General features: G+C 46.1%; 1 protein-coding gene across 4 annotated transcripts in view; it reads left to right on the top strand.

The window, feature by feature from the left end:
• Nucleotides 1-27319, top strand: part of OSBPL5 (oxysterol binding protein like 5) — a 173640-nt gene that overhangs the window by 103683 nt on the left and 42638 nt on the right. For all 4 annotated transcript variants that reach the window (XM_068260978.1, XM_068260976.1, XM_068260977.1 and 1 more), the window contains exons 5-14: nucleotides 306-407; nucleotides 3067-3270; nucleotides 3361-3445; nucleotides 6553-6724; nucleotides 9909-10095; nucleotides 11425-11609; nucleotides 20067-20148; nucleotides 21303-21401; nucleotides 25318-25414; nucleotides 26507-26605. In XM_068260978.1, the coding sequence (XP_068117079.1) occupies nucleotides 306-407; nucleotides 3067-3270; nucleotides 3361-3445; nucleotides 6553-6724; nucleotides 9909-10095; nucleotides 11425-11609; nucleotides 20067-20148; nucleotides 21303-21401; nucleotides 25318-25414; nucleotides 26507-26605 (1312 nt within the window). The remainder of the gene's footprint in view (nucleotides 1-305; nucleotides 408-3066; nucleotides 3271-3360; nucleotides 3446-6552; nucleotides 6725-9908; nucleotides 10096-11424; nucleotides 11610-20066; nucleotides 20149-21302; nucleotides 21402-25317; nucleotides 25415-26506; nucleotides 26606-27319) is intronic.

Here is a 27319-nt window from a genome sequence, read left to right as displayed (position 1 = left end):
GTGTGCCCCCTCCCCTCGCATATATCAAATAAAGGCACAGGGAAATTTTAGTGCACAGTAACGTTGTTAGTACAATATTGTTATTAAATTCCAATATTTTACTATAAAAACGTAAAATATTGATATTAATTTTTAACTATGGCCAAACCAACCAATGGCCAGGTGCCTCCTCTCCCCTGAGCCAGTGCCACATCTCCCCCCGTGCAGTGAGCTCCCCACCCGGAGACAGGTCCCGGCAGTGCGTGAGGAGTCTGGGGACATTGCTGCTCAGTGACTGATCCTCTGTCTCTTCCCCAATCCCACAGGTGCAGAAGAGGAACTACCGGCAGGAGAAGAAGCGGGCCACCAAGCAGCTGTTCAGCGCTCTGAAGGACCCCAGTGTGGTCATTGTCGCGGACTGGTTGAAGGTGAGTATACATTCCAGCCTTATCCAGTCTGTGCCCCCCTCCACCCCATTTCACCTCTGACTGCTTCATATTGATATTAAATCTAATTTAAATCAAAGTATGAGACCACAAGGCAAGCCACAAATACCACATCTGATATTGCTTTCATCTTCTCGGCACTGCCGTCTTATATCTATAGCTCCGGCCGCATGACCGTAATGATCCCAGTACCAGAACCACGGCTAGGAGATCTACTCCAGTATCCAACTCAGAATATCAAACATATTCTTTTCTCAAGAGTTAAATGGATACTGTAGGGGGGTCGGGGGAAAATTAGTTGAAGTTACCCGGGGCTTCTAATGGTCCCCCGCAGACATCCTGCGCCTGCGCAGCCACTCACCGATGCTCCGGCCCCGCCTCCGGTTCACTACTGGAATTTCAGACTGTAAAGTCTGAAAACCACTGCGCCTGCGTTGCCATGTCCTCAATCCCGCTGATGTCACCAGGAGCGTACTGTGCAGACACAGACCATACTGTGCCTGCGCAGTATGCTCCTGGTGACATCAGCGGGATCGAGGACACGGCAGCGCAGGCGCAGTGGTTTTCAGACTTTAAAGTCTGAAATTCCCGAAGTGAACCAGAGGCGGGGCCTGAGCATTGGGGAGTGGCTGCGCGGGCACAGGATGTCTGCGGGGACCATTAGAAGCCCCGGGTAAGTTCAACTCATTTTCCCCCGACCCCCTACAGTGTCCCTTTAAGAAATTCTCAAGGATTATGATATGTGCATGCCAATGTATAATACATATGCATCATCATTATTATTAGCATATTTTATGAGACTTGACGGTGGGAACAGGGGCGTAGCTAGAGGGGAGCAGTCCCTGTGACCGCAGGGAAGACCAAAGCTCTAAGGGGGCTTCAACTATTACTTCACTCGCTCCGATTGCACAGATAGGGCTTGATTCATTAAGCTGCACAGAGCTCGCTATGTAAGGAGAGTGCCTTCCTTAGATAGAAGCGTACCTTCCGATATATAGAAACTATAGTTACTGTGTATAGGAAGGCAGCAGGGTCGGACTGGGCCACCAGGAACACGGGAGAATTCCTGGTAGGCCTAGCCCCTCTACTTTAAATGGGCCATCCCCGGCCCCACCGAGCAGCAGGAGGAGGTAGCGGCACAGGAAAGGGAGCTTTGGCACACAGTGGTGGGGATGGGGCCCAAATTTAACTTGACCTGTAAGGGGGGCCCCATCTACTACTTCACTTCCACTGAAAAATGGGTCCATCCGTCAGGTGTTGGCTACACTTGTTTTGGGTGTGAAGGTTATGATGTCCATACTTGTTTTATGACCCTTACAAGATGGGCCCCTAGGCTATGAGAGTCACCAGGGGTAGGTGGAAGTTAAGGCGTAAACATTGGGGGGGGGGCATCAAAGTTTTGCTGGGGGGCTCCATGATTTGTAGTAAGGCCCTGGGTGGGAGGTACAGAATTGAAGATAGGCGGAATGACGGTGAGAGGGTCGGTAAGTCAAGACCTGGGGAATGACGGTGAGAGGGTCGGTAAGTCAAGACCTGGGGAATGACAGTGAGAGGGTCGGTAAGTCCAGACCTGGGGAATGACGGTGAGAGGGTCGGTAAGTTCAGACCTGGGGAATGACAGTGAGAGGGTCGGTAAGTCCAGACCTGGGGAATGATGGTGAGAGGGTCGGTAAGTCCAGACCTGGGGAATGACGGTGAGAGGGTCGGTAAGTCAAGACCTGGGGAATGTCGGTGAGAGGGTCGGTAAGTCCAGACCTGGGGAATGACCGTGAGAGGGTCGGTATGTCCAGACCTGGGGAATGACGGTGAGAGGGTCGGTAAGTCCAGACCTGGGGAATGACAGTGAGAGGGTCGGTAAGTCCAGACCTGGGGAATGACGGTGAGAGGGTCGGTAAGTCCAGACCTGGGGAATGACGGTGAGAGGGTCGGTAAGTCCAGACCTGGGGAATGACGGTGAGAGGGTCGGTAAGTCTAGACCTGGGGAATGACGGTGAGAGGGTCGGTAAGTCTAGACCTGGGGAATGACGGTGAGAGGGTCGGTAAGTCCAGACCTGGGGAATGACAGTGAGAGGGTCGGTAAGTCCAGACCTGGGGAATGACAGTGAGAGGGTCGGTAAGTCCAGACCTGGGGAATGACGGTGAGAGGGTCGGTAAGTCTAGACCTGGGGAATGACGGTGAGAAGGTCGGTAAGTCCAGACCTGGGGAATGACGGTGAGAGGGTCGGTAAGTCTAGACCTGGGGAATGACGGTGAGAGGGTCGGTAAGTCTAGACCTGGGGAATGAAGGTGAGAGGGTCGGTAAGTCTAGACCTGGGGAATGACGGTGAGAGGGTCAGTAAGTCCAGACCTGGGGAATTACGGTGAGAGGGTCGGTAAGTCCAGACCTAGGGAATGACAGTGAGAGGGTCGGTAAGTCCAGACCTGGGGAATGACGGTGAGAGGGTCGGTAAGTCCAGACCTGGGGAATGACAGTGAGAGGGTCGGTAAGTCCAGACCTGGGGAATGACAGTGAGAGGGTCGGTAAGTCCAGACCTGGGGTTGATGTAACGAATGTAAGTGGCCCACAGTTGTGCTGTCCTGCCCATGGTGGGCGTGGTCTCACACATCACTGTATTGCTGTCACCTGTACATTTTCTTGTAGATCCGAGGAAGCCTGAAGAGCTGGACAAAGCTGTGGTGCGTTCTGAAGCCGGGGCTACTCCTGATTTATAAAACTCCAAAGATCGGCCAGTGGGTGGGAACGCTCCTCCTCCACTCCTGCGAGCTGATCGAGAGACCCACCAAAAAGGACGGCTTCTGCTTCAAACTTTATCACCCGCTGGACCAGTCCATATGGGCAGTTAAGGTGCGGTATCCTTCCCGGAATTTAGCATATATATTTCCGGCGGTAATATCTGCGCATCTCCCAATACTAATATGATATTTTTGTGTTTAGGGTCCTAAAGGTGAGAATGTGGGATCCATCACTCTACCTCTACCCAGCAGCCACTTAATATTCCGAGCCACCTCCGAGTCTGACGGTAAGACCGCGAGGGGAATGTCACATGAAATATAACACGGTGACATCAATCTGCATTCACTATACCCCTCCTAATAAAAGCGGACCTGAACTCACAACTTCCTCTCTGCTCTAAGGCCTCTTTCACACCAAGACGTTGCGTTTTAGGGGACGTTAAGGTCCCATAACGTGCCCCTAACGCAACGCATGGTGGTGTTGAAGTTGGACGTCAGGTTGAGCCGTGTTATGTGGCTCTCAAAGTAGCCGCTCCAGGATAGTGATGGGAAATCCGGATATTCTTAAGGATTTGGATCATTCGAATCGGATCATTAAAAAGATCTGGATCTTTGAACCGAATAATTTGAATCATTTTACTAGGGAAGCAGACTGGGTGAAATGATTAGCAGGACAGGACTTTCCTTGCACTGTACATTCTGTATGTTCCTGTTTCTTCCAGACAGACATCCACTGTGAACCGAATCTTTCATTGTGGTGATCCGGATGATTCGACTCACAAAAAAGATCCGGATCAAATGATCTGGACAACACTAGGAGTCCCACCACGAGTTACCACAGTGCAGTGAATATTAATTAGCCATGTGGCTAGTCACTGAGCATGTGCAAACAATCTAACGCAGCTCTATAGGGGTATAACATACAGCAAGCTGCACTTTCATTTAACGTGCAGCGTTATACCCTAACGCAACGTGGGCACTGTGAACAGCAACATTGATTTTACAGTGCTGTGAGTTAGGCTGCGTTACTGGCTGCTGTAATGTGGGACTTTAACGTCTCACTGTGAAACCAGGATTGAAAATCCACTGTTTGGGCTTGTTCCACACTTAGTGCGTTTTGCTTTTTTTTGAGGAGTGGCGATTCTTAAAAACGCCCTAAAATCGCTAGTGCAATGAATACTCATGGGACAGTTTCATAACAGCGCATTTAGTCCATTTTCCGCTCAGCAAAGCGGTGTCTGTATCATTTTCGGGGCGATTTTGCTACAATGGAAGGTATAGGAAAAGCGCAAAATGCTCACAAATCGATTTATCCGGCGATTGCATTTGCGCTTTTAAGAATAAGACCATTGTACACCATAACCATTGTATTTATTCTTTTCCGGGTCAAAGAGTTCACTTCCTGACTTGTGTAAGGAAGTGAAAAAAAAAAATCGCTCTGCAAAAGCGCTTTGAAAAGCGCTTTACACAAAATCACAACGTGCAAGTAAGCGCCGGGGGTCACGTGAGTACAAACACTTCCTCCTTCAACCCGGAAGGAGGAAGTGTTTGTAATCACGTGACCGCCGCTTGGAGCGCATCGTGGGAGGCGCCAGGGTCAGACGAAGAAGACGTCAGACAAGTAAGATTGACCCGCCCACCCCGCAAAGGTAACTGGGAGATATCCGGATAGAACTATCCCGGATTTGAGCAGCCCTAGTTGTGGTGTAACGTTGGATAATTCTACCACTTGTATGTAGTATGAGAGCTTACCTAAACTATCTGTTCATAGTGTTCAAAATCTGTTGACCCTTATGCTACATGGAGGTGGAAAAATTAAAATCAAAATTGTATGTGTGTACATACCTTTAAAGGTGGCCACACACGATACAATAACATGATCCGATTTTACGGCAATTCGATAAGAACGATCGTATCTCCAGAAAAAAATCGAAAGGTTTTTTTCATTCGGCTGAAAAATCCAATCAAATTTCCATTGTTTGTCGATTTTTATCGAGCTGGAATACCAGATATTTTTCTTCAATCTTTCTAAAGATTGTATGGTGTGTGTTAGATTGTCAATTTATTAATATACACACCCTAGCAATTTTCCAATCATTTTTATCATTATTGGGGACAAAATTGAACATAGGTGTGTGGTACATTGGTCATGTTTTTGAAATGTTACAATCAGTCAGAAACATTTATTGCAATTCATAAATTGAACAGATATTTTAAAATTGTATGTTGTGTGGCCACCATAAGGATCTTGTGGCATCACTTGATGTATGGCCAGATTGAGGATCACATCGATCTCTCTTTCTCTGATCAAATGTGATCAGAGAGGAATCTATTGCCTGCCCACACACAGCAGACAGATTTCCAGTAGATTTCAGTATATTGGAAATCAAGAGTGTGACTACAAGTCATGGGGCCCCCCTGAAAAACTTTGATGGGGGCATGGCCCCCCCCCCCAAAGTATGCACCCTTTCACTTGCCAACCCCTTGTGACCTCACAGTCTAGGGACCATATTGCAAGGGTCATAAAATACGTGCGGACATCATAATCTGCACAATCAAAACAGGTGTCGCCACAAAATCACCTGATCTGAAGTAAGGACCCATTTATCAGAGAGAGAGTAATCTTATAGTTGGGTCCCCCTTACAACTCTGGGGCCCATGCAATCGCAGGGACTGCTCCCTCCTAGTTTCGTCCCCTTTGAAAATTGCCCTAGCGCCTCCAACTGGTTTCTGAGGTGGCAACAATCTGGTGAGCGACTGTGTGATAGGTGAGAGTGGAGTGTGCCATCACTTTGAAACACCTTTCACAAGTCACATATACAGTATTACGCCATTATGAGCTCTCCTCCTCTATAGGTTACGCTTTAATTGTGAAGAGCGTACCAAGAAACTCTCCCTTTTAAATCATTAAAACTGCCTGATTAGCTGTGGCTGGATAGTGTACTGGTTATGGGCTCTGCCTCTAACACAGGGGACCTGGGTTTGACTCTCAGCTCTTTCTGTTCAGTAAGCCAGCACTTATTCAGTAAGGAATCCTTGGACAAGACCCCCTTACACTGCTACTGCCTCCTGAGCATGGCCTTGTGGCTGCAGCACTGGCGCTTTGAGTCCGCCAGGAGAAAGGTGCGATGTAAATGCTCTGTGTCTAATATAGTGCAGCTCCACCTGGTGGTCAGGCCTGTTACGATGGAATCTCCTGTAGGGGCATACTTTGCTAAATGTAATTTTGCCTTTTTAAAACAGAAGGTATTTGCGATGATTCAGGCGGAATGAGCAATGTTTGTTTCCCATGATGCATCACTCCTGAATATGCAAATCATCCTTTTATAGTTTCTGGGTGGTTCAGGGTCACCATGAGCTGCCTGGGTCATCCTTTGCATGCTTTGTGTTTCAGGGCGGTGTTGGATGGACGCTCTTGAACTTGCTCTTCGCTGTTCCAGTCTGTTCAAGATTAATTTACCCAAACATGGGAAGGATGGGGAGCTGCTGTCTCCATCTGACCTGAACCACACGGGACTCTACACGCTACTGCAAGCCTCCACCATCTCCGAGCAAGAGCTCTTCCAGTAAGATCTCAGCCAATCCTCGGCCAGCATGCTAGCATCACACCCCCACTGCAAGCCTCCACCATCTCTGAGCAAGAGCTCTTCCAGTAAGATCTCAGCCAATCCTCGGCCAGCATGCTAGAATCACACCCCCACTGCAAGCCTCCACCATCTCCGAGCAAGAGCTCTTCCAGTAAGATCTCAGCCAATCCCCGGCCAGCATACTAGCATCACACCCTAACTGCAAGCCTCCACCATCTCTGAGCAAGAGCTCTTCCAGTAAGATCTCAGCCAATCCTCGGCCAGCATGCTAGCATCGCATCACACCCCCACTGCAAGCCTCCACCATCTCCGAGCAAGAGCTCTTCCAGTAAGATCTCAGCCAATCCTCGGCCAGCATGCTAGCATCACACCCCCACTGCAAGCCTCCACCATCTCCGAGCAAGAGCTCTTCCAGTAAGATCTCAGCCAATCCTCGGCCAGCATGCTAGCATCACACCCCCACTGCAAGCCTCCACCATCTCCGAGCAAGAGCTCTTCCAGTAAGATCTCAGCCAATCCTCGGCCAGCATGCTAGCATCACACCCCCACCGCAAGCCTCCACAATCTCCGGGCAAGAGCTCTTCCAGTAAGATCTCAGCCAATCCTCGGCCAGCATGCTAGCATCACACCCCCACTGCAAGCCTCCACCATCTCCGAGCAAGAGCTCTTCCAGTAAGATCTCAGCCAATCCTCGGCCAGCATGCTAGCATCACACCCCCACTGCAAGCCTCCACCATCTCCGAGCAAGCGCTCTTCCAGTAAGATCTCAGCCAATCCTCGGCCAGCATGCTAGCATCACACCCCCACTGCAAGCCTCCACCATCTCCGAGCAAGAGCTCTTCCAGTAAGATCTCAGCCAATCCTCGGCCAGCATGCTAGCATCACACCCCCACTGCAAGCCTCCACCATCTCCGAGCAAGAGCTCTTCCAGTAAGATCTCAGCCAATCCTCGGCCAGCATGCTAGCATCACACCCCCACTGCAAGCCTCCACCATCTCCGAGTAAGAGCTCTTCCAGTAAGATCTCAGCCAATCCTCGGCCAGCATGCTAGCATCACACCCCCACTGCAAGCCTCCACCATCTCCGAGCAAGAGCTCTTCTAGTAAGATCTCAGCCAATCCTCGGCCAGCATGCGAGCATCACACCCCCACTGCAAGCCTCCACCATCTCCGAGCAAGAGCTCTTCCAGTAAGATCTCAGCCAATCCTCGGCCAGCATGCTAGCATCACACCCCCACTGCAAGCCTCCACCATCTCCGAGCAAGAGCTCTTCCAGTAAGATCCGATCCAATCCCCGGCCAGCATACTAGCATCACCACTACAAGCGGCCAATGGCATGCTAACCAATCCCATTTATATGCAAATTTACCGTAGCTTGGAATGTGGCCATTAGGCAGGAAGAGCGTTTGATTGGTCCAAGTTCCAACTTCCATAAAATGTGAATTATTAGACCTCTTTCAGACATCGCTAAAGCTGCCACACGCAATGCAATCGGAACATTCCATTTTTCAATGAAAATTATTGGTTGTAAAGAACATTTAAAGTAAACCTGTAATGAAAAAAAGAGCCCCTGGGGGGTACTTACCTCGGGAGGGGGAAGCCTCTGGATCCTAATGAGGCTTCCTCGTCTCCCTTCGCAGCCCGATCCAGCACTTGCAGCCTGGAGGAGAAGCCGTCCACGATATTTACATTTGCGCTCCTTTGCATGCGCAGTAGCGTCTTTCCGCTCAGGCTCCAGTGGAAATAGCTGAGGTTGCGTCTGCGCAGTAGAGTAGACCCAATCGGGCCTGGCTATTTTTTTTCTTTTGCTGGTTTGCTTCAATGTTTTACTCCATTTTTTTTTTTCATTTGAGAAACGTGATTGAAGTTACAGTTCTTTTTCAATATATGTTGATTGGCAGTGGTGGAAAACTTTAGAAGATTTAACCCTCCTGGCGGTTAATTTTTTCTGCCAAAGAGGCAGAAATCCATTTTTTTTAAATTTTTTGTTTTGTTTCATGTAAAGCTACCAGAGTGGTAGCTACATGAAACACCACTAGAGGGCGCATGTGTCCCTCTAGTGAGATCGTCGCAGGCATCAATAGCAAACAGGGGAATGCGTATATAACACTATAACATGTTCCCCTGTTTGGCTTCTCCTGTCGCCATGGCGACGATCGGAATGACGTCATGGACGTCAGCCGACGTCCTGACGTCAGACGCCTCCGATCCAGCCCATAGCGCTGCCTAGAACTCATTGGTCAGGGCAGCGTAGGGCTCTGGCGGGGGCCCTCTTCCGCCGCTGCGTGCGGGCGATCGCCGCTGCGTGCGGGCGATCGCCGCAAAGCGGCGGCGATCAAGCTGTGCGCGCGGCTAGCAAAGTGCTAGCTGCGCGTACAGCACTTTAAATGGTGCAAATCGCCCCACCAGGGGCTGAGATATCCTCCTGCACGGCATAGCCCGAGCTCAGCTCGGGCTTACCGCCAGGAAGGTTAATGGTGCAGGATAGACTGTAAATTTCTCTACAGTCACTAAAAATTGTACATTCTACATGCTCGAGTTATAGAGCCAAACAATTTATGGGGAGTTTTCGACCCTCTTTTTCATAATTGGGGAAAAATTGTGTGTGATACATTGGACAGATTTGTCAAAAGTTACAATCAAGTTGGAAAAATCGATATGTGTGTATATATATATATATATATATATATATATATATATATATATATATATATATATATATTTGACACATTACATAGTCTTTGGCCACCTTTAGATGCATGGTCTGCCTTGTACACAATTTACATTTTCCTGATGAAGATCTGATAGAGGATCGATTCACCACCTTGCACTACTCGAAACTGGTCGGGCGTCAGCAAAGAAAAAACTCCTGATCAAATATAGATTGGAACATTGCCACCTGAGACAATATAAAGCTATACAGTCATCCATCCAATGTAGATCGGGTGTTCTGACTGCATGCTGATCCCTGTGTGTGACTCACATGATCAGCATGACAGCCGGGTAACTAGTATTATATAACAAGAGAGCGATAAAGCCTTTATATTCCCCTCACTACAGGTGTCCTCTAATAACATAGAGAAACCACACATCATTTCACTGGGATTTATGTCTGTCTCCATATGAAATGAACTATGACTTTTCTCTAATCGGAATCATTTCAGGCTAAATGAATCGATGCCAGAGAATGACACCTTCTCAGACAAGTCAGAAAAAGACAATGTGGAAGAATCGGAAAACGAGAACAGCCGGAAGACCAGTGAGAGCGACCAATCCGAGCTACATGGGGAGATCTCATTGGATAGAGAAGGGACCACCTACATGGAGGAGCTGTATGAAGAGTTCGGGGAGGTATGGGAGTGACCCCAAAATGTCTTCCTGCTCAGAACATCAAACAGAATCCTTGATTCATTCTACATCCAACCAAGGCATAATTGGTTGTGCTTTACCCTAGTGCTCTGTATACCTGCCATGATAGCTCAGCCCCCATGCGTATATCAGTGACCAATAGCCTTGCACTATCAGGGCTGGGGGAGGGGCTATACTGCATTGATCACGACAATGCTTTTGGTTCCACTGATGTTTGCTAGATCTCTGCTAAAACCTATCAAAACGGAGTTTTCCAGTCAGGTAGTGTTCAGTCAGATTAGCATTTTAGACCCTAATTGACTTGTGTATGGCCAGATTTAGTATACGCAAGCCTTGTTTATTGTATGAGATTGCAGAAGGATCCTGAAAGACTTGAATGATTTCATAGACTTGATTGAAGCTGCCCGTGAATGGTGCAATTTATTTTTGATAAGACCATCCAGAAAGAAAAGACTATATTGAATCGATTTCTAGCAATAAAGTGCCTGATGCACTAAACCGGTAAGATTGCCATGTGTAAGTAGCACACAGCAATTTTACTGTTACTGCTGCTGACAGCGTAGCGCAACTTGTATTGCCTAAGTAACAAGAGTGATGCCGACCTCTCCCCATTGGCTACCAATTACCCAAAGGATCCAGTTCAACTCCTAACTAACACTATCATGCAAAGCTCTACATAGGCTATTCCCTCCATACTTTTCCTTATTAATCTCTCGGTATCATCCATCCCAGAACCTTCACTTCTTCCAAGGAACCCTCTTGTTATCCAGCTTGGTGACCTCCTCTCACTCTCGTAGGACTCCTCACTAGTGTCACTTCAGCTTTGGAACTCACTCCCAGATCATTCTTCTCCACCTCATTTCATTCCCTGTTCTGCTCACGTCATTCCTAAAGCTTCGCTTCCACTCATTCCACTCAAGTCACTCCTGGAAGCTTCTCTACCCCGTGCTGCTCACAGCATTCCTGAAGCTTCTCCACCACCTGTTCTGCTCAAGTCATTCCTGAATCCTGAAACTTCTCCACCACCTGTTCTGTTCACGTCACTGCTGAAACTTTTCTACCACCTGTTCTGTTCACGTCACTGCTGAAACTTCTCCACCACCTGTTCTGCTCAAGTCATTCCTGAATCCTGAAACTTTTTTACCACCTGTTCTGCTCATATCATTCCTGAAGCTTCTCCACCACCTGTTCCACTCACACCATTCCTGAAGCTTCTCCACCACCTATTCTACTCACCTCACTCCTGAAGCTTCTTCACCTTGTTCCACTCGGATCACATTGACCTTAGTCTTCCTTGCATTGTGTCTGCAGGTTGGAGAAGCATCCCAGACAGAGACGGTATCAGATGAGAATAAAAGTCTGATGTGGACGTTGCTGAAGCAGATGAGGCCGGGGATGGACCTCTCCAGAGTGGTGCTCCCGACCTTCATCCTGGAACCTCGCTCCTTCCTGAATAAATTATCAGATTACTACTATCATGCCGACATCCTTTCCCAGTGAGTACTGCACGTCATTCAGGGCCATATTCTGACCTTTTACCACCCAAGAGCTTCTATCACTAGCCATCCCCTGACCAACAGCATCCCCAATCCCCCTCCAAAGAACTGGTAGCCAGATGAGGTACTGAAGGTACTTGAGGGACCTAGAAGCCCTTTCAACTCTCCCAGGAGTAGGAGAGATGAAAGACAATGAGTATATTCACTAAACTGCAGTAAGATGAATAACGTGCATAAAGTTTTATGCATGATGAGTGGAGCGTAATGCATTGCATTGTACTTTACGCACATTATGCTGCTTACTGCAGTGTAGTGAATGCACCCCCCTATCAGCACATACACAGAGAGCGACTACTACTTGCAGAAGAACTCTGAACTGTACAGTATTGTGCATTGAAAAAGAGTCTAGGGGGAGAGAAGAGGGAATGGTTCAAGTCATTAACAGAGTCTGACCAGCTATACTGTTCAGCTCAGCTTGAGTTGTAAAGTTGAGCTGTTATTCCCGTGAATGTAAACCTTAAAGGACTCGAGGCGAAAATAAAGTAATTAAAGAGACACTGAAGCGAAAAAAAAAATATGATATTATGATTTGTATGTTTAGTACAGCTAAGAAATAAAACATTAAGATCAGATACATCAGTCTAATTGTTTCCAGTACAGGAAGAGTTAAGAAACTCCAGTTGTTATCTCTATGCAAAAAAGCCATTCATTTATACGACTTTCCAAAGTCGTGGAGAGGGCTGTCTTCTGACTTTTATTATCTCAACTGTTTACTTTTTCTCTGCCAGAGGAGATGTCATTAGTTCACAGACTGCTCTGAAAGAATCATTTTGAATGCTGAGTGTTGTGTAATCTGCACATATTAGAGAATGATGCAATGTTAGAAAAAACACTATATACCTGAAAATAAAAACATGAGAATATTTTCTTTGCTGCTAATCTTCTAGTAATTATTCATAGTACACAACCAATTCATTATATCATATATTTTTTTTCGCTTCAGTGTCTCTTTAAATAAACAATTGTATCTATCTTCCTTCTCCTAAAAATCACTTTTTAAGATATTCCACGGTTTTATTTTATGTTTAAATCTACTTTTTAAGTTTTTACTACTTTATTGTTTTTGCTCAATGACCCATTCATTGAAGTATGCCAGAGCTAAAATCTATGAACTATTGACCCTTTTTATCTCTTTCCTGCTTTCAGAAGCCATTTTCTGCTAGGAAAGTGTTTTATAGTTGGAATTTCTTAGCAGTGAGGGTCACACTGAAGTCACTTCCTGTCTGAGTCAGGACTGAGTCAGCCACTTTCATACCTGATGTTTAACCGGTTCAGCGCCGCAGTGTCGAAGACCTCATGCTTCCGAGCCACGTTCACCTCCCATTCATTCGCCAATAACTTTATCACTACTTATCACAGTGAATTGATCTATATCTCGTTTTTTTCCGCCACTAATTAGGCTTTCTTTGGGTGGTACATTTTGCTAAGAATTATTTTTTTCCAAATCCATTTTAACAGGAAGATTAAGAAAGAAATGAAAAAAAATCATTTTTTGTAACCAACGGTGGAGCACAGAGAGGATCTGATTACCGGTGATCTGCAGTATCACTGGGAATACAGATGTATACCAGATTATAAGTGATCTGCAGTATCACCGATAATCTGATATACCAGCTAACCTCTGTACTTGAGTAGAGTGTAGTGTTTGGTGTAACAGTAACACTAAGAGGACTGAGCCTCAGTGCAGTGGGGAGTACTGCACGGCTTCCGTCCGAAGACCTGAACTCTCCAAGGCGGGAGGAGTCAGGCTGCGAGTAGGAAGGTAAGTCTGAGAGTGACACTCAGGAGAAAGTGTCACTAACAGGACGGGGAACCGCCTCCAATAGTGAGGTTGGTTCTCGAGGTCAGACAAGCCAGATCGTAACACACGGACAGATAAAGTACAAATTCAGAAGGCAGAGGCGGAGTCTAGGTACAGGCAGAGTTTGGCAACAGGGTATCAGAAATATCGAGGTACAAGATCAAGAGGCAGAAGCAGAGTCTAAGGACGAGCCGGGGTTCGGCAACAGAGTATCAGAATAGCAAGGTACAAGATCAGAATACAAGAGGATGGTCAGGCAGGCAGAAGGTCATAACAGATAATCACAATCAAACTAGTACTTTAAGCTATCAACAGAATCTAGCTAAGTGTAGGATTACAGCTGCAGCTGGTCCCGGCACACTTAAGGATCTGACTACAGGTCTGAGTGCTCCCACGTATGTGTTCGCAACGCCAGACAAAGAGCAAGTGAACAGCCAGCAGTATATATACACAAGGACCTCTCCAGGACCTCCCTAATTGCTGGACCAATGAGAGTAGTGAAAAATGTCAGCTGACCCGCCTGGTCAGCTGACTCCCTTCTGGCTGTTATTTAAGCTCTGCCTCTGTGCGCGCGCGCGTGTCACTCTGAATCTAGGTGGACTATCAGTCCCAGCCACACCAGTACTGTTTTGCAATGTATCCAGTGAACCGAGTGCGGGAGCCGCCTCCAATGCGGCTTCCGCCGTTACCAATGCGGTTTCCGCCGTTACCAATGCGGATTCCGCCGCTCTGCCTATGCGGCATGCGGCGTTTTTTCCGCGTTGTGACGCCATGCTGTACGCGGAAACAGCCGCCTCACCTTGAGAGGCAGCGGCTTTTCCGCGTTTCATCACATTTTTTCTCTGTTTTTGGCCATTATAGCTTGAAATTAATATATGCTACCATAATTAAAACTAATGTATTTTATTTGCCCATTTGTCACGCTTATTACACCATTTAAATTATGTCCCTATCACAGTTTATGGCGCCAATATTTTATTTAGAAATATAGGTGCATTTTTTCAATTTGCGTCCATCACTATTTACAAGCTTATAATTTAAAATAATATAATAATATACTCTCTTGACATGCATATTTAAAAAGTTCAGACCCTTAGGTAACTATTTATGTTGTTTTTGTTTCTTTTTATTGTATTTTTCTTTATTTTTCTTTTTTTATTAAAACATTTATTTGGGTAATTTTGGGTGTAGGAGGGAAACAGCTAATTTTAAAAGAATAATAATGTAATTTTTTAATAAAAAATGTGTGTGTGTGTGCAGTTTACTATTTGGCCACAAGATGGCCATAGTCAAAACAGTCCTGGATGCGAACGATCTCGCATCCAGGAACTAAAAGACGACGGAGAAGTTTCCTGGGGGCAGAAATACTGCGCTCTCTGAATAGAAAGTGTCATTTTTTCTGCGGGGAAGTTAAATCGGTGAATGGGAATTATATTTCCATTCACTGATCGGGGGGCTAACGGCGCACGCGGGAGCGCGCCCAATCGCGTGCACCACGCAGGGAAAGCAGCAGTGCCTATCTGGACGAGGATAGTCGTCCAGATAGGCTGAAGTGGTTAACTCTTTCAGGCAGAGAAAGAAAAAAAGGAACACAACATAGTTATTTGTATGCTAGTGTAACCCTCTCTTTCTTACACCATCTGCGACACTTCCAGCTTTCACACTCACTCGGCCACCAGCTCCTCCAGCATAAACTCCAAGTGGACTGAAAGGGATGACACTCAGGCCGCCTGTGTTTTAAAGCTTTATTGAAGTGGAGTGCACTTGGCTGGAGCCTGTAAGACAACAGGGAAACACTGCCACTATCTGGGATACTGCCAGGCCACCAGCCCACATCTACTCAGCCTAGCATGTACTGCAGGGCCTACAGGCTGCTAAAAAGCACACATATTATAACTCTTTACATTATACAGAACTAGTATGGATATAGATCATAACTTTTTACAGCAGATAGATTAACTTTAGCTTCAGAGAACATAGACAGAGATCCTACCTCTTCCACAGTCAATCTTTGCACTGAGGAGACCAAATCAACAGGTGGAATACACAGGGGGCTTTCTGGAAGAGTCCATTGCTAAGATTCAGCCTGTTAACACTTTCCTCAGTTTTAGCTAATTACACATTTAAAGAGGTTTATTTTGCCTGTCCTGACACTCTGTTAACAGCTTTTGAACAAATTAAACTATATTTAACAAGTGTACATTTTCTGAAGCTCCTGTATGTTGGTATGTGTAACGATCCGCTCAGCTGCCTGCGCAGGCAGGCAGCCTTTTGACCATTATTCAGGTCTGCATGCTGCAGGACTCTGGAAAGAAGAGCTTCTGTCAGTTTTGCAGCTTGTGCTTGCTGAGGAATTTGAATACGTTGTCATGCAAATTGCCTGGCCACATTCATTGGAGGCGTGTACTATAAGTACTATGTGTGTCCCACAATGCTTCGCTGCTCATAGAGGTTTGTTCCTGCTGGACTCACCTGGAGTGTCAGCCACTGCTATCTTAGTATAGTTAATTCTTGGGGAGTGCTCCTTGCATTCCTAGTTAGTGCAGTCAGTTTGTGTATAATTTGTACTGCCTATTCTGTCCTGTCTTGTCTGTCGTGATTGCGCTGTCACCAGCGGCGGTTGATAGCGAATCGCTCTGTCTTGTTTGGATCGCACTAGCCTCTAGCAGTAGCGGCTGTGGATCCTTCTGATCTAGTTCCTGGAGTGTAAGCTGGAGCAGCGGTTGCTACCAGCTACTTCATCTGATCTGTCTTGTTTAGATCGCACTAGCCGCTAGCGTTAGCGGCTGTGGATCCTTCTGATCTGTGTTCCTGCTTGGATCACACTTGCTCTGGCGGAAGAGCGGTGGATCCTTTCTGCCTAGTTCCTGTTTCTCGTTTGTCTGTCTTGTCTGATACGGGCGCTTGCTGTAGGCTCGATGAGGTAACCGTTAACCAAGCGTTCACGTTCTTTGTTTCGTGTTTGTCTGTTGATGGTTAGTTAGGCGTGCTTGTCTCTATTGTGCTTATCACGTGGAGACCGCGCATAACCGCGTGCACTGTTGCGAATGAGTGCGGTGTTCGCGGTTAGCTAGCGTTTATTATTTTCCGTATCTTCTCATTGTATGATTTGCTGTGCCTTTGCTATCCTCGTATTCTGTTCTGATCTGCCTTGTGTCACTTCTGGCAATCGCCGTTCTTGGCGGTTGCGTTTCTGTTTCGCACCTGCTGTTGTGTGTGCGCGGTCGCGGGGTGGCGACTAGATTGGCGCACACACATACAACCTGTCCCTTTGCTCGTTCTCAGTCGCAATCGCTTCTCTTGCGATTGCGTTCTGCGCTTCGTACAATTCCTGTCTGGCATTTGTGGAGGTACAGAGGATTGGTTCCTCTGCACTCCCCAGCGCCATCTGCCGACAGGAATTTCCCTCTACTGGTGCTTACACCAAAAGCTGGGTTCTAGTATCTTGACACGCTTGTGGAGGACCTCCGCAGTGTCAGCGCACATCTTTGTGCGCTGAACACGGAGATATCCCACAATCGTTACAGTATGACCCTCTTGCAAACCTGCAGACTGGATATTTGGTGAAACTTCATGTGCCTAAAATTCACTGTGCTACACTAGACACTGTACATACCCATGTCTATCTCATCATGTCACATGTCACCTTGGGTATCCTTTAATAGAGCAGAAATTCTTCTCTACAACCCTAGAACTAAACTGAAGCTGTAGCACACCAGGAAGTAAGGAAGATGCACGGAGCTCTGGAATTCAGGCAGTGTGTGCAGCAAAGCAGGGCTCTTGTGAGCAGGAGAGATGATTTATTTTGATATGTGGCTTCTTATCTCTTCCTAAGTCCTGCCGCCCTTCTGCTTATTCAGTGCCCAAGGCCAGTGCCCAGTGCCCAAGGCCCCGGATTTCATTAACCGGTCACAAAAGCCATGGCCTTTGTGACCTTTTAATGAAATCCGGCCCTTAAATTGGTCCAGTCACGGGGGACCTTGTCTTTATTGTCCCTTGGAGTAAGAGTACAGACGCTGTTGGTGCCCTTGTATTGGCAGCAAGTGATAAGCTATCCTACCTAATAAAAGCCCTGGGATCTGCATCAATAGACTGCGTCCATGTCAGACACCAAATGCAAAGGCACAGAGCTGCTGTTGCCATGTGGACGCTTTGACGCCAAGCTTACGCGTGAGTGCAGAAGTGCGTGCTTTGACATGGCGGCGTGTGTGGCGGTCGCTGCTTCTAGCGCCAGTTTTTGAACCGGGCCTAATTGCCTAGTGAGTATATAATAAAATAGAAGCTAGAGGCTGGGAAACATGAGAAGATGTCTGAGGAGGATAGATATATACTCCATCTATCATGGCCTAAATACTCGCCTATTCCAGGTCACGCACTATGGGAGAGATTTATAACGTTTCATGGGATATTTGCATGTTTGTACATCGTGCCGTAATCATCATCAATCACACGGACACGTTTAAGTAAAATATTCTTAATAATGAAAACAATGAATTCCTCATCTACAGGAAATAATAACATTCTGTACCTGTAAAACGCAAATCACCAGCGACCCGGCCCTTACTAACACTCACCCTGACTGACTTTTTACCATCTCTGCCTTACTAACACTTACCCTGACTGGCGTTTTACTGACCAGGTTTTACTAACACTCACCCTGACGTCAGCTCTGCCTTACTAACACTCACCCTGACTGGCGTTTTACTGGCTCCGCCTTACTAACACTCACCCTGACTGGCGTTTTACTGGCTCCGCCTTACTAACACTCACCCTGACTAGCGGTTTACCAGCTCTGCCTTACTAACACTCACCCTGACTGGCATTGTACCAGCTCTGCCTTACTAACACTCACCCTGACTGGCGTTGTACCAGCTCTGCCTTACTAACACTCACCCTGACTGGCGGTTTACCGGCCCACCTTACTAACACTCACCCTGACTGGCGTTTTACTGGCTCCGCCTTACTAACACTCACCCTGACTGGCGTTTTACTGGCTCCGCCTTACTAACACTCACCCTGATTAGCGGTTTACCAGCTCTGCCTTACTAACACTCACCCTGACTGGCATTGTACCAGCTCTGCCTTACTAACACTCACCCTGACTGGCGTTGTACCAGCTCTGCCTTACTAACACTCACCCTGACTGGCGGTTTACCGGCTCCGCCTTACTAACACTTACCCTGACTGGCATTGTACCAGCTCTGCCTTACTAACACTCACCCTGACTGGCGTTTTACCGGCTCCGCCTTACTAACACTTACCCTGACTGGCGATTTACCGGCTCTGCCTTACTAACACTCACCCTCACTGGCCTTTTACCGGCCCGCCTTACTAACACTCACCCTGACTGGCGTTTTACCGGCCCGCCTTACTAACACTCACCCTGACTGGTGTTTTTCCGGCCCGCATTACTAACACTCACCCTGACTGGTGTTTTGCCGGCCCGCATTACTAACACTCACCCTGACTGGCGTTTTACCGGCCCACCTTACTAACACTCAGCCTGACTGGTGTTTTACCGGCCCACCTTACTAACACTCACCCTGACTGGCGTTTTACCGACTCCACCTTACTAACAATCACTCTGAACAAGCATGCAGATCAGAGGTTTCTGATAGAAATCTGACAAGATTAGCTGCATGCTTGTTTGAAGCCAGTTTCACACTAGTAACCAGTGTGTTGGTTGCAGTGCGGTCACAGGGTACCAGGTTACTCTCAGCTCTGGTTACCTACAAGTGAGAGGTATATAGAGGCTGCCATACTTATTTCCTTTTAAGCAATACCAGTTGCCCGGCAGTCTTGCTGGTCTCTTTGGCTGCAGTAGTGTCTGAATCACACACCTGAAACAAGCATACAGCTAATCCAGTCAGACTTCAGTCAGAGCTCCTAATCTGCATGCTTGTTCAGGGGCTGTGGCTAAATGTATTACAGGATCAGCAGGACAGCTAGACAATATACAGTACATTGCTTAAAAGGAAATAAATATGGCAGCCTCCATAGCCCCCTTACTTCATATCCCCTTTAAAGGACAACTGAAGTAAGAGGTATATGGAGGCTGCCATATTTATTTCCTTTTAAACAATACCAGTTGCCTGGCAGCCCTGCTATTCTATTTGGCTGCAGCAGTGTCTGAATCACACCAGAAACAAGCATGCAGCTAATCTTGCCAGATCTGACAATAATGTCAGAAACACCTGATCTGCTGCATGCTTGTTCAGGGGCTGTGGCTAAAACTAAAAGTATTAGAGGCAGAGGATCAGCAGGACAGCCAGGTAACTGGTATTTCGTAAAAGGAAATAGATATGGCAGCCTCCATATCCCTCTCACTTCAGGTTCCCTTTAAGGCAAGCCAGTCATCTTCCTTAGAACGTGCCAAGTCCACGCAGATAGTGTTCCGGTCAGGCGTTTAAATCTGGGTCCCCGGTGCTGCAAGGTGGCCGTACCAGCCATAAGTGAGCAATAGAATTGTTTAGTGAAATGTAATTTTCATGCAGATAATTGACCTTTAGAATGAATTTGCTGGTCTTCCCCAGACGGCAGAGCTGTCACACCGCTGATAATCTGTCTGTGATCTTCCATGTGTGATGTGGTTGCAGGGCCGCCGTGGAGGACGATCCGTACTCTCGGATGAAGCAAGTCCTGAAGTGGTATCTGTCTGGATTTTATAAGAAGCCGCGGGTAAGCGGGGCTTATTTAGTAGGTAGGGAAAACGTTTTGTAAATGTTATACCTGTTAATGGCTAACTGATAAAGATAAATGATGCAAGCTTTCAGGGATCTAGTCCCCTTCTTCAGGCATATTTCCAGATGTAAGCTGAAGTAAAGCACTTTATGCAGGCAAATCAGTGTCTTACTTCCGATAACATCTGGAAACTATGCCTGAAGAAGGGGACTAGATCCCTGAAAGCTTGCATCATTTAACTTTATCAGTTAGCCATTAAAAGGTATTACTTTTACAAGACTTTGTTTTTTCTACCTACATAATTCCTTTTGCTATTATGGAAATACATTTATTAATTACCCTTGATTAAAAGTCAGCAATTATATATCAACCCAATGTAATTACATTGGACTGATACTTTATAAACCCTTTTTAGTTGTGGATAATTTAGAAATTAAATCATTTTGTACATTTAAATAATTTTTTTTTTGGGGGGGGGGGGGATGTTGTATCAGTATTATTTGAGTAGATCAGTGAGGTGCTTTCTATATTCCTCTCCCCTCCCCCTTTCTATATCAGTCCCTATTTGGGATGTGGGAGGAAACCGGAGTGTCCAGAGGAAACCCATGCAGACACAGACCTTGTGCATGTTTTACTGAATTTGGTACGGTTAGAATCTTATTGCTGTCTGTCATTGCCTGGATTGACAGGGTTTACATTAGAGGTGCGTCGGAACTCCACAGTCACAGGATGTGAGGGCAATTCTGCCCAACAGGGCCACAGACAGTGATAAAACCTAATAATAAGTAATAAGTCCAGTTTACCTGTTTTGAGAACGAAAAACTTAGAACCTCCGGTAATTTTCGTGTTGCTGTTCTTCACTGTCTGTGTTGTGGGACCACAAGGCTTCATGTTTGGACCCTGGAGGCTTACAGAGTTCCCAGGGAATGGACATGGGCGAAAATATTTCCAGCGGTGACGCAGACAACAGTAAAATCCAAACCAGGTTCTACATTTCTTTATGTACAGTCCAAAACTACAGAAACATGAATGTGTGATGGGCTTAAAAAACATATTTAATAAAAGTAACATAAGAAACAACAGCATTGCTTTCCTGGAGATCTGTGTAACCCGTTGTTCAGTAATGTGACCCCGATGTTCTTCTCCCGCAGGGAATAAAGAAGCCGTATAACTCGATTTTAGGAGAGAAGTTCCGGTGTTGTTGGTTCCACCCGCAGACCAATAGTCACACGTTCTACATCGCCGAGCAGGTAAACGTTTGCCTGTCGCCAGCCGTATATTTGTCTTTGTTGTGATTCCATCATCAGGATTTCTCAGGACACTGTCACTTCCATGCCTGAAAATTAACTCTTTCAGGCAGCAAAATAAAGCAAAAAGAAACAGCCTGGTTATTAGTGGTTTGCACTGTACATACACATGTACATCTCATCATGTCACATGTCACCTCAGGTACACTTTAACCTTTTGGGGACCAGGTACGTTGAATCAACGTCCAGCAGGTGGTGCTACCGTTCTGACCGGACGTTGATTTAGGATCCACTCACCTCCCTGCCGTTCCCGTGACGATCGGCGCCCCCCACCGCTCTTACCGGCTTCTCAGGTCCTTCTGAAGTCAGCACTGGGTCCCGGCTTGATGACGTCATCAAGCCGCGACCCGGAACTAAGCGGCAGTAGGAGCGGGGATGCCGGCCGGAGCGGAGGGATCCGCTGCGGCTCATTGCTGGAGCCTGGAAGGTGAGTAAAGGCTGCTGCACACAGGGGGGACTCCTGGCCACCATGGGGGGACACTGCCCAGCCAGACCCTACAGGGATCCGGCTGCCTGACCCCCCAAACGCGCCCCCCTTCTGCAAAAATGCCTGGTCCTTAAGGGGGGTTAGGCGGCCGGTCCCCAAAGGGTTAAATAACGGAGGTGATCCATGAGATTACCATAATTTTTTTCTCCTTTAGAAATCGATCATCACTTTTATATTGCTGTATTTATAAAACTGGGAGACAGTTCTGTTCTCGTGCTGATCTGACTTCAAAAAGGGGAATATAATATAGGTACCATCATCCCCCGAACCTGCCAAACTGAACTCCGCTGTGTGACGTCACCCTCCAATTCCTGTGACCTTTGTCAGAGATTACCAATCAGCCCTCAGACACTGAGGCCGGGTCCACCCTATAAGCGCTTTTGTGAGCGTTTACGTTTGATTAGCGCTTGCGGAACTCTTGTCGCTCCCATTCACTTTCCTGAAAATCGCGGTAAAAATCGATGTGATCGCGTATGTTTTTCATGTACGGGATCACGGCAATCGTGCCAATTTTTTACCGCAATTTTAATGAGTGAATGGGAGCGATTTTTTAACAAGCGCTCAGCAAACGCTAATCAAATGCAAGCGCTCACAAAAGCGCTTATAGTGTGGAACTGGCCTGAGGGTATTCTGAAGGGACCCAACACACCAGGCAAAGTTATCTTTTAGATTGGTTGGTGAGTCCACACACTTAAAATTTTGATTGTATGTACAATCGCCACCATCTGTGATCTCGTTAAGAGGTCAGGTAAGCTGCCACCGCTTTGCATTAGCGTAGAAAGACGCAATTCTAACTCTAACTAGTCTTGTAGTAAAAATGGTTACTTCATCAACCTCGCTAGGTATAACAATACAGTATATTAATAAAACACTTAAGGCCTGTTCACACTACAAGAGCTTTTTAAATGCCAGAGATTTTAAAAGCTCTTGCTAATGCAACGCTATGGGGGATTTTTACAAAATCATATCGCTCCAGTGTGAACACACACAAAGGATAACATTAGCACAAGCGCTTAGAAAAGATCTTGTAGTGTGAAAGAGCCCTTATGGTAATTTTCTCTTCGAAAGGCAGAATTCTTTGCAGAAGATATTCAGAGGAAGCGCTTCAACAAAAAAGTGCATAAAAATGCATAAAAAGTGCATAAAATGAGAATGAGTGAAAAATGAATACAGAAAAATGACAAAAATGATGTATCACTAAAATGAGATTTGATATAGAAAAATAACAGGAATAAAACGTTGGAATGTTAACTGGATAGTCAACAAACATGATTGATTATGTCCAGGATGAGCTTAAAACTCCCAGTTCCTGAACTTCTCCCATGTGGCCCCGCACCTAAATGGCACCTGTTAAATGGGGTGCCAGATAAAGTCTTTATTAAATTTATCGTTTGATAAAATGGACGCCAGGAATTGCCGTCAAATATTGTTTATAATATATTGTACTATTCCCCACTGTAATCTCTATTTTTGCTTCTAGTGAAATGGAACCAGAAAAAGTGATATTGGTTAATTTACCAATATTATACTGCTTCATTCATATAGTAAAATATTTTGAAGATATTTTACTATGACCTAACCTCTCTCTACTCTCACACAGAACCCTTCCCTGGTGGTACCCAACCTTGACAAATCTAGCGGACATTAACCTCATGAGGACCACAGGCTTACACCCCTCTAGCGACCATGCCATGTTTTACAATTCAGTGCATAGCAGCTTTAACAACTCACTGCAGATTTATACAACTTAGCATGCAAATAAATCTTGTCTCCTTGTTCTTGCCACCAACAGAGCTTTCTGTTGGTGGCATCTGATTCCTACTGTGATTGTCATTTTTTTTAAATTAATTATATTGTTTTTAATTTTTTTAAATAATATCTGCTTTTTTTTCTTTCTTTTTGTACTCCCACCTTCCCTCCCTCCCCCCCAAGATCCAATCAGTATGATCTCCTCTCATAGGCATCAGCCTATGAGAGGGATCAGGTTGTGAGCCACTCGAGGGGATAGCTCAGTGACAGAGCTGACCCCAGTAGAGCACTGTGCTAGATCGCAGCGCTGTACAAAGTAAATAACAGCTTTGTTTTTTCTTAACAGCCTGCCAGCCACAATCGCGGGCTGGCAGGCTGATCACGGAGCTCCGTGATCCGTCTTGGCAGGTAACGATCACGTTCCCTGATAATCTCTGCTACCAGGACTCGACGCCGATCGGCGTTAGGCGGTTCTGGGGGAGCCACTTTGCGGTCACCAATTGGCGTGATGCAGTCGCAGAGTGGTTAATGTCTGCATATTTTGTTTGTCTGTGTTATATACAGTAGATGTGCATATTATCGTTTGTGCACTAACTTAGTTCAGAATAAAAAAAGTTGATCATTGTAGAGCCAAAACTTTTGGTCATAATGCACACGGTTATTAAAATCATATAGTTTGTTTGAAAATGAAGGTTAATGATAAAAAGCGATTTTGTTTGTTTATATTAACGCGGTGCCCATATTAAAAGAGATATTGTTGTTTTATATTTATGCCCTTTTTACATAGTTAGCACCAGTAGAGAAAAGGTTTGTATTGATGTGAATGGGGCGCCTTTTTTAACCCTTCAGCAGTCAAACAAAAGAAAAGTTTATTTGGCTGCAGGGCTAAATTTTTTATGCCGCTTCCCCAGCCTGGCAGGCTTAGCAGGATATGCAGAGTGGGCAGCAATGAGCGTTTATAGTTAATTGTCCGAACGGCTGGATCGGCTACTTCTTCTTCCACTGCGGGGGCCGGGGGGCGATGTAATCCCGACATGTATTCTCAGTTTCACGATATGTCGCGTGAATGGGATTCAGGAGACCATTGTTACAGTGCCACCAGGTGGTGGAAGAGGGGTGATGGAAGAAACTCGACTACCATCACTCCTCCCATCACCCCTCTTCCACCACTGGGTTAGGATGTAATGCTGACATATTCTCCTGGATCCCAATCACATTACATATCATGTGATCAGATGTGATTGGAACCCAGAAGACGAAGTTCAGAGCCACCGGTGGAGGAAGAGAAGAAGCCGTCTGGAGCAGGTAACTATAACTGCTATCTGATTGGCTGCACTGGGCAGCCAAACGAGATTTGCCGGCAGAGATTTACATTGCACAGCAGCTTTCAAATGAAAAGTGTCATTTGAAACTGCTAATGAGTTACTAGGTGCCATTATACATGACAATTTCTCCAGAACTCTCCCACAGTCCATCCAAGAGACTCAATCCCCGGACATAAAATTTTTCAGAAACCCAAACCCATGGGAATGCTTAATATTGGCATACAGGGACACCTGGGAGAAAAATATCTCTAATTATTGCTATTATTATTCATCAGTAATGTCTTTTCTCATCTCCTAGGTGAGCCATCACCCGCCAGTGTCCGCCTTTCACGTCAGTAACCGGAAGGACGGGTTCTGCATCACGGGGAGTATTCTGGCCAGATCCAAATTCTACGGTACTGATCAGCTCTTATCTATCACCATCTATCATTGTAATATTGCTCCTGGTTATTGTCCTTTACCTGTAAGCAGACAGAATCAATAATAACAATAAATAATTTTCAATAATAACAGCCTGGCCGCATGGAGAGCACTACTATCCTTTTCTATGATCATGGATTCACTTTAGTTTTCCTGAAGTCAGACCGGTACACGATGGATTCTAATTGGTTGCTGTGCTGTCCACTCAGGGCTTTGTGCCGCCCAGTAAATTGTTTAATGTTTAACACAGATTCTAAAGGTGACCATGCATGGGCCAATCGCTGCAAGCTGTGCTATACATCCAGCCTGTGTGGCTTCAGCTACATACTGGTGCTAGACTAATGTCATCTGTGATCATCTCAGGTGACGGTTTGGGAACTACCTCTTCATAGACCTGTCACCTGTTGCTGTTGGGCTATGTAGTGAGGAAAGTGTTCTGTATGGAGAAGGGGGGAAGTGCAGGAAGTACAATAGTGGTCAGGTAAGCAGATCCAGAGTGGAAGATTGCTGATGGAGAGGTCAGCATAACGGAGAGACACCTAAACTTACAGTATATTTTCATCCAAGATGATAACTAATGATTGTCTCTAGCGCGAATAATTTAGCCTCTGTACATACAGTAGCTTTAGAGCAATCGAAAGAGGGGTCCGCACTTCAGGAACGATGCAAACTTTTATTGGTCCCCATTGTCAAACATATTTTTGTCTATGTCTTGACAAAGGGGATCTGTGTGGCACCGAAACGATCGTTGGCTGCTGTGATGATCTAATGTCCTAACGTATATGTACTGGAACAGTAAAAGTTTGCATGGTTCCTCCCGAAGTAAGACTGTGTGTGGACCCCTCTTTCGATTGCTTTGATACTACTGCTACCAGGACCCAGCACCAGAAAGCACTCCTAAGAGGTGTGCGGTTGTTCTGATTCGTTGTACAAAGCTTTAGTTCATGTAGGCCTTTTACTGAAAACACATTCAAATTGAGAATTAATGATTTGAGATATACAGTAAACTTGCGTTGCTGCTGTGTTCATCAGATAACTTGTATGGTGGTGTCTGTTTTATTTGGCAGGGAACTCGCTTTCTGCAATATTAGATGGCAAGGCAAGACTCACGTTCTTGACCCGAGAGGAGGACTACATCATCACCATGCCCTACGCTCACTGTAAAGGTATGGTCACTTCTCTGTGGGTCCTCCATCTGTGAGTGCTCCTACTATGGGTCCTCTACTGGGCAAGTCTCAGCTTGTGGACCTACTTTCCTTCCTTGTCTTGAGGGGAAATGGGCCGCTTGAGGTGTCTCCTTCAGCCTGAGTTCCATACTTTTTACTCTGGGGAGTCTCCTCAGTGCAGAAACATCAGAGTTGACCTGCCTGGACCTCACGAGTTGCTTCAGCTTGGGTGGCCAAAGAAAACAACACCAACCTAGAGAATCATGAAACATGCAACCAGTGACATAACTACAGATCATGCGGCCCCATAGCAGTCATCATAGCAATCAGATCATGGGGCCCTCAGATGTAGTCACTCTTAAGCAGTGCCACCTGCCCCTACCCCATGGATATGAGTTAATTGGGCAATTTACATTCTCATGCAATCAACACTGCACATAGTTCATGGACACTGAGGCAAAGTCAGAGGGTGGAGATGGAGAAACACAAGAAAGTTAACATTAAGTTCCACCTGGGATCCCTATGCTCTAGGGCCCCATAGCAACTGCTATGGCAGCTATAACTATTGCTACGCCCCTACATGCAACAGAACATCTCTGATTATATCATTGATTAAACTTGGTCTTACAGTTATTCTCCTGGTGGCACATTTATGGGAAGCATGTGGCTGGTTTGATCAGTGGCGTCTCTCCTGGATCATGACAGTGGTTGAAT

The sequence above is a fragment of the Hyperolius riggenbachi genome, chromosome 11 (assembly GCF_040937935.1).
Source record: "Hyperolius riggenbachi isolate aHypRig1 chromosome 11, aHypRig1.pri, whole genome shotgun sequence".
NCBI classification, from domain to species: Eukaryota; Metazoa; Chordata; class Amphibia; order Anura; family Hyperoliidae; genus Hyperolius; species Hyperolius riggenbachi.
Note: the sequence above shows the minus strand (reverse complement) of the source record. Positions and strands in the feature narration are given on the sequence as shown.